The sequence below is a fragment of the Clavelina lepadiformis genome, chromosome 6 (assembly GCF_947623445.1).
Source record: "Clavelina lepadiformis chromosome 6, kaClaLepa1.1, whole genome shotgun sequence".
NCBI classification, from domain to species: Eukaryota; Metazoa; Chordata; class Ascidiacea; order Aplousobranchia; family Clavelinidae; genus Clavelina; species Clavelina lepadiformis.
The window spans coordinates 20,313,509-20,321,260 of NC_135245.1; the positions used below are offsets into that span (position 1 = coordinate 20,313,509).

The window sequence follows — 7,752 nt, forward strand, 5'->3', positions numbered from 1 at the left end:
AGGAACGATAAACAAACATTTCATTACAGGCTCACTAACTCGCTTCTTTCGTGAGATATTACAGCTTTTGCGATGGACATCGAAATCTTGTTTTGGATTTGAAAATCAGGTTTTTCGTAGTCAGTGAGTTTGACAAGATGGCATTTAAGAAGTATTGTTCTCCAAGTCAACACACCAAATAGTATAAGTCGACTTTTTGCATAACAATTCTCCTAACCTTACCGTCTATCTTTAACTATATGGATTGCGTGACCTTCTTACCGTGAAATAGTCACTCTGTAAAAATTTGTCTGCCCACTTAATTCTGTCAGCTTGGGCCACTTAATGGTAACCGTCTCGAAATAGGCAAGTAGTTAGTCGGTCCGCTAGCCGAGTGGTTCAAGCGCTGGCCTCGAAATAATGCGGGTTTTGTCCCGTTTTCTAATCCAATGACAATGCCTTTGGGCAATACATTAACAACACTCACTCCCGTTTAGTGGACCTGGTGGACAGCTGTACATTCCAGTGATATTTTATAATAAACTTCTTCTCTTTAACTCAAAATGGGTGTTTTGTTAAAGACAATTCGACAAACGAGCTGCTCATAAAAACCGCATCAACGGTCAACGCAAGGTTAAGACAATGGCCATTGTTGTTAGAGCGGCTTCAACGAGGTTTTGCGCAGACTGGAGAGATTACTTCCTATTACAAATGTTTGATGCCAATAACTCGGCCTATTGCTTCCCGTCTTCCGGCGTATTAGCTCCGTCGCTTGCAAGTCGTGGAAGAACGATTATGACAAAAAGTTTAAGTTTAGTCTGAGACGTGTAATGTAATATATCAAAGTGCGATGATTAAATAATATTCCGTGCGGAAACGAAATAACTTTTAGAAACGGGATTTCATTGCATTACAAATTAATATTGCAATTAGAATGCAAACAAGTTCACGAGCAGCAGAGCATTTCATGCAAAGACAGCAAAACACAACGATGTAGAGCAAAGGTGGCAAACTGCGGCTCACCGACATGTTTTTGTGGCTCTTCCAGCTGAATAGTAATATCCCAAATTGATTACTAATAACATAATATTATATCTTATATTATAATAACCAAACTGACAAACACTACTGTTTTTGCGGCTCGCTGGTTTTTGTAGTTTTCTGCAAGTAACTCTTTCATTGAACAAGTTTGCCCACCCCTGATGTAGAGTATCTCAACTTCTAGAAATGTAAAATTTTACTGCAGGCGGTTGGCAACCAGCAAAATTTATCCACTGGTAAGATGTTGTTGAAGAAATCAAAAACAAGACTTGAGTTATGAGGAATGATCGTCGGGCTAAGTTGAGCAAATATCGCCATTTTCTTCACTATCAGGATTGAGGCTTGCATTTGAAAGGTCCACCTGTAGTTGAGGTTTTCGACAACTCTGACTTGAACTTGGAGCGTCGTCTGTATTGAGTTCAATGTCATGTTTCTCACAATACTGCTTTACAATGTCAGCACAGTTTTGGTTAATCTGCTTCAACTTGTCATGAAGCGAGTTGGGGTTGAAAATATCTCCGAGTGAGATGAGGGCTTCGAATGCCTTTACAGTGATTCCTCTTGTGTTTACTAGAACATTATAATGTTCAAAATTGTTTAACAAAAGCACTTTGCTAATTCGAATAACGAAAGGTGTCTGGGTGAATAAGGCGTAATTTCTTTGTACATTTTTTTACTTTTATGTCGCGATTTGTATACGCCAATTTGATCAATCACAAGTCATTATTCTGGGCTATTTGTGAGAGAGACAATGGGCCAAGCCTCCACCTCTTTCAGTAATGACCCTAAATACGCCAATGGTGAAAACCTACCCTACAAATTGCCAACATCTGTGTGCAAATGTAAATTGAGGACAAAACAGACATTTTCATGAAACTACATATTTAATAATTTTGTTATTCAGCAAACCAGAAAGCATTTCTTCTGCCTGAGACACCTTCTGATGTGAACACAACAATAGTGAAATAAGTGACAATACTCACTTTGATGACGTTTATTAACCAAGTCATCAATAATTGGTTCTGGAATCCCAAAACGCCTCAGTAATTCATAGACATCTTTCGCCAATATGGTGCCATCCAACTTGTCCCGAATATCTGTCACTGGTTTGAAATTTTTGAGTTCATTAAATAAAACAATTACTACATAGAATTAACAATGAAGAAGCAAAACACAAAGCACTTACTGGTCTGTGCATTTTGAGCCGAAATAAGAGGCTTCGACTCAGACAAAAGATTTCTGGCAACACCATTCTCACCGGGCGATGATGCAGATTGTGCACCACTGGATAAAATGCAACGTACAACTTGTTATTTTACCTTAACACCAAAATTGCCAAACAAACAAAATATGAGGAATGCCTACTTAGGTGCTATTTGGTGCATCTCCATGTCTGAGCTGTTTCCGGACCTGCAAATGAAAAACAAGCATTGTCTTATATTCATCTTCAAGTTTATCCACCAAGCCACTAATCCCGTTGTCGTATCAGTGCCAAGTTATCAACACCACACCATGAACTTACTCCACTGGTAGTTCTGTTGCCGAAGTCCTGCGATAGAGTCTTCTTATGCGATCCTTAAACTAAACAAACAACTGCTTATTAACCAATTGCATAGTCGATAGAACGACATTGTTGTTATTTAAGATTGACCAAACATAAATCCCAGGTTTCAGCTATTTCCTTTTAAGCTGAACCTTTCTGTATCTATTGTTTTTCTGCAAATAATAAGACCACTGCACACCATATTGAGTCAAACTGTCCAATCACAGATTGAGAAATAAAACTGTTATAAATAAATAATTAATCTAAGTGGAAACAAAACATAATCAATACTCCGTGTACAAGAATAATTAAGCATAAAAATTGGTTTTCTCAATTGAAACAATAGTAATCTCTGGTATAGTGAGAAATAAATCTTTATATTCTTATTAAATAATACTGATACAATCATATCTAAAGCTTACTAGAAAACAAAGTACTAAGGTAATGAAAAGAATTCCGCCGATAACTCCTAAAGCTATCTTCCAACCATCCTCCTGAGCCTGTCCACTTGTGTGACTTGGTTCCAGACACCTGATAACAACAACGCAAGATGATTAAGATAGCATTGTGTCATCTGCACTACAAACAACAAATTGTCCTTCAACAGTGGATGTTCTGAAATAATAGGCAGTACAGCTTGCTCTATGCACCAAATTTACAATGCTAACGAACTAACGTGGCAGGGTATGTCGTGTTCCCTGAAAGACGATCCATTCCACCAGGACAGGTTTCAATCGATTTTAAGCAAGTTTGATTGGCATTGGATAAAGTCGTGTAATATTGTCTGGATGGGTCGTTCTCGTCAAACTGACATGGTGTACATTCTCGTGTGCTTGGCTGCAGTTTGCTGCAAACCACCACATCGTCAATGTCAGCACAGTAGTCATGTTAATGCTTCAGAAAAGTTAGGCTACAACAACTCACATGCACGGCTTGGACATAAAAGTACCAGGCGGGCATAAGCAGCAGATATACGAGAAGTCTGGTCCACTGTCGGCAACGTTTCCATTCTCATCAGGAGGGACATCCCCACACTCAAGTTGCACTGACATTTATGCCTTGATGAGTTTTAATTCAACAACTAACAGTTCACTGCAGGGAAAAAATAAAGGATAAAAATAACAGTATATATTTGAAAAAGTGGTCATAATATCTGAACACTTGTCATAGTAAATGGGGTATTTTATATGGCAAAATTCGGGACCGTACCAAAATAGCCATAAAACTGGTGGTCCTATTATCCTTGATCATAATAATTGCTTCTACTGTTGGCTGCAATCATATGACATAGAATTTACAGATCTCAGAGGCAATATATCGTCAATCTTTCTAAAACTATCTTTCCTGGAAGAATCAGCAAACTTGACTACCCACTTTTTTTCAAAAAAGTTGCAAAAAGTTTTTGAATATTACTATCACTAGTTTTTCTCTTGTAAAGCATTTGCACTTTAAGTTCAAACCATGAGAGGTGATTGAAAAAGGTGCTTCCAAGTTTCTAAAAAAAAAATCAATGCAAGCATTGTTTAGTTTTGCCTCGTTTCTATTTGAGTCCTACCCTTACTGGGAAGTTTGTATAAAAGTTTGAAAATCTGCTGAAGATTTGGCTTTTACAAAATTTTTCTAGCGGCGCGGAATTGCCGCTTTGGAATATATTCTATATTATAAGGATTCAGTTGGCGTGGCGTAAATTTTGACACTACAGGTTTTTCTTGCATTTATCCGTTACACTCAAAGCAAACTTTCAAATAGAGAATCTTACACACTAGACTTTTTCGATATAACAACTCAAGATATATGGTCAGCGAAACAAGCCGGACTGCAGTTACTTTCTGCAAGATCTTAGGTGCGTCAAACAACTCAGACGTAATGGAAGTGTGAACTTGCACAATTACACTGTAGGCCTAATGTACACTGACTGATTCAATCTTTAAATCAATTAAACATTGAGTGCACAGAAGTTTTGTCCAAGTCATTAAGTGCAAAGTACGGCACTAAAGCTCATGAAAAGCAGTATTCAGTGGACCTACGTCAAAATGTGCAGTCTGCAAGCAAAACATGTGACATAAAACGCATAAGAGTTCGCGTTTTAAGTAAGGTGCATGTGAATTTCAGGAATGTAGTAATTCGGTTTTATGTTGTAGTAATTCGGTTAATTCGGTTTCGAATGTAGTAATGGATTACAATCTGATGAGGCTGATGCCCAGAACGCTTGTAAGCTCATTAAAAAAAGCAAAGTGGATTCAAGATGTCCATTGTTACATAGAGACGATCAAAGAAACCTTGCCCAAAAAAATGTTGGCCGTAAATCAAATAGGGTCTCGAGCCTTAGTCCAACATATAGCCATATAGGCTACGCAATAAGCAGTTGGTCATTTTATTTGAAAGCTAACGACTAGGATCTAAATCACGTGTCGAATAGACGATGACGTTTACTCTTTCGCGCTATAAACTACAATAAGACTAATCCTCGCCAGTCTCGTTAAAAACGTGCATCTTTTGCTTGCACACAGTGCCGCTACTGACTATGGTTAGTACGGTATCACCAGATTGGTTTTCCCCCGGGGCTTGAATTTTTCTGTTCTTTTTTTACTAAATTCATACGAACCTTTATAGGATTTCTATGATTTTTTATCTGTTGGGCAACAAACCATAGATAACATCAGGTGTAAATATAAACCCTTTGTTTAGATGTATAAGATATCAGTGGTCGAAATACGGATAATCTTAATTTTTTTAAAAAAATTAAGATAATGAATATTAACCGACATCCGTATCGTTTAACTTAAATTTAGACACCGAAAGTTACAAATCTTTGACAACAAAAATTTCAATGCACTTGCATAATACGTTCTATTTTTAAACTACAATAAACTTTGGCTCTTTTGTGAAATTTATGAATCCTTTCTTTAATTAAAAACAGTTTAGTTTTAGTCAATCTCGAATGGAAATATACTGAATATTGCATCAATCACAATCATTTCACAATGCAACATATTTCGTAATCTTAATAATTTAATTACTCGGATATTTACATTATTTTTCGCCATTGTTAGTTAGGAGAAGGAGCCAGCTGATCCAAAATAAGAAGACACATAGGAGGTTAAAGATACGCGAGTAAAAGGACACAAGACACTGTGCCGAGAATTTTTGGTTAGCACGGGCACTAACCCCAGCATATTTTGACTTTCGGTAAATTAGAGCTGCTCAAGAAATGTTGGCGAATTTCGTCTCGTCGCAAGACAGACAACATCAACATCAAATAAAAAGGATAATTTTTCCTATAACAGTAACAATTAATAATGCTGGGAAGGCTGTAAACATGTTTACATGCTGTGCACAGCATTTGTAGCCTATTTAGAGGAACTTGTCAATCTGCCAAAACGCCCACACATATTCTCATTTGTCTGCTGGAAAGGAAGTCTATCGGCGGATAACTTCATTTTTGCAATGTGCGTCAATGTTATAACTCATCAACCTTTAGCGGTTAATGCAAAACATCAATAACACAAACAATGACGCATCTTTACACACTGTAGCGTAGGCTATATAGGGCACTACTGGGGTACTGTTCTTGGAGCAAAGCTACCTTGAATTGTTTCACTGGTACAACGACATGCCTCGTAAGGAAGGAAACTTATTTTTAAGTCCTGCCTATTAAAGAAATCTGTGTGCTTTCATGCCTAAAAGAAAACTGATCAAAATAAGTTACTTAAAAGCAAGAATCCTGTTGAAGTCTCTTTTCCATGAAACAAGAGTTAGTGCACTAGCCTACATCTATTTAGTGGGGAAGTTGACGACTTTAAATACATTTTAATAAAACAAATTAACTCAAACATCTCAATTTTACACTTGTAGCTCACAGCTCGTATTCTTTGCTGTGTAAGTTGTCAATAGGCCTACATTGTACGTTATTGCTTACCTTGCCTCTAATGCTTCTTTAAGTCATACTTTCTCGCAATCGCTGTTTCTCTCAACTTTTTCTCAATTCTCAACGAAAATTGTACAAATATTCTCTAACTTAATGCGCTGTTGACTGAATATTTCATTAATACTCAATTGCTTTTCTGTCAACTCTCTTCCATATCGTCAATATAACTATTGAAGCATGACCATCTACAAATGTACTTCGGGTATATGCTCGTATAGATATAATAGCCTACATATATCTTTACGATACGCCATCATTCAAGAGACGATAGCTGTTCAATTTTTTTTATCAAACGTAGAACTATAACATTTTCATGCCATAGGCCTATTAGTGTATTAAGTATTAAAAAATATTATCCTCTCTTTTTTCGGAAACTACAGTGCCCTATAATTTCTGTAGATTTATTTTCAATTGTACTGAAAAATAAATGACGCGCGGTCGTCCTTAAGGAAAACCACCACAAATCAAGTTTATTTGCGTTTCGATGAGTATCAATGAAAACAGTTCAAGTAACCTGCATAAACCCGATAAATGATCAAAAGTTAAAATCTTCAAGAAGAGTTTTATATGAAATGTAGCGTAAAGAATCTGTTCTTTGTAGATGTAGTGACCATACCAGTTACCACCAACATGTCCATACCCAACAATTTTTTATGAATACAGTCGACTCCGCTTAATTCGGACACTTTGGTTCCGCTCACTTTTGGCCGATTTAAGCGGAGAAACGGCTTTGTCCGAATTAAGCGGAAAATCAATTGTTCGTTTCATGGTCATGCATAAAGGCAAAAAATGCATTTAAAATACTGTACTGTTGCGTAATAAATGAATTGCAGCTGCGCTATACTGCAGTAACTGGCACCGATCGCATAAAACGTCTTTGTTTACTTTAGTGAACAATTTCACTTTCTCTGCTAAACTTTTCTGTACAATTTTGTCCTACAAGATGGACGCAATTGTACCGAAGTAAAAGCGACAATGAAGCTGGCACGGCGTTATATGAGTTCATTGTCGATTGTTACTGCATGGATCGTCATTGTTTCACCATAATCACCCATAATGCAATTGAATCTTGTCTTAAAACGAACGAAGTACTGTTTATTGTATCATAACCTAACGATGGAATTGCAAACCTGTGTCCGAATTAAGGGGAGAGTTGTCCGAATTAACCGGAGTTTTTTACGTTCAATTTTTACTTTTGTTCCTTTCCCGAGCATTTCGGCCGAATAAAGCGGTTGTCCGGGTTATCCGGTGTCCGAATTAA

The 7,752-nt window shown here is 37.1% G+C and overlaps 1 protein-coding gene across 1 annotated transcript; it reads right to left on the reverse strand.

Annotated features, from left to right (window-relative positions):
- Positions 1–785: 785 nt before the first annotated feature.
- LOC143462267 (uncharacterized) lies at positions 786–3,788 on the reverse strand. Its single transcript, XM_076960353.1, has 8 exons — positions 3,488–3,788; positions 3,240–3,410; positions 2,986–3,094; positions 2,543–2,601; positions 2,386–2,430; positions 2,207–2,304; positions 2,004–2,123; positions 786–1,590 (listed from the first exon to the last, which is right to left on the reverse strand). The coding sequence occupies exons 1-8, from the start codon at positions 3,613–3,615 to the stop codon at positions 1,316–1,318; spliced, it is 1,005 nt and encodes a 334-aa protein (XP_076816468.1). The 5' UTR covers positions 3,616–3,788; the 3' UTR covers positions 786–1,315.
- Positions 3,789–7,752: the final 3,964 nt, after the last annotated feature.

Bases quoted from the DNA above. Each gene is read 5' to 3' on its own strand.
- LOC143462267 (XM_076960353.1), bottom strand. From the start codon at position 3,615: ATGTCAGTGCAACTTGAGTGTGGGGATGTCCCTCCTGATGAGAATGGA. The intron at 3,411-3,487 runs GTGAGTTGTTGT...GGTGGTTTGCAG, and splicing joins TTTATGTCCAAGCCGTGCAT to CAAACTGCAGCCAAGCACAC. The intron at 1,591-2,003 runs GTGAGTATTGTC...ATAATGTTCTAG, and splicing joins GGTTAATAAACGTCATCAAA to TAAACACAAGAGGAATCACT.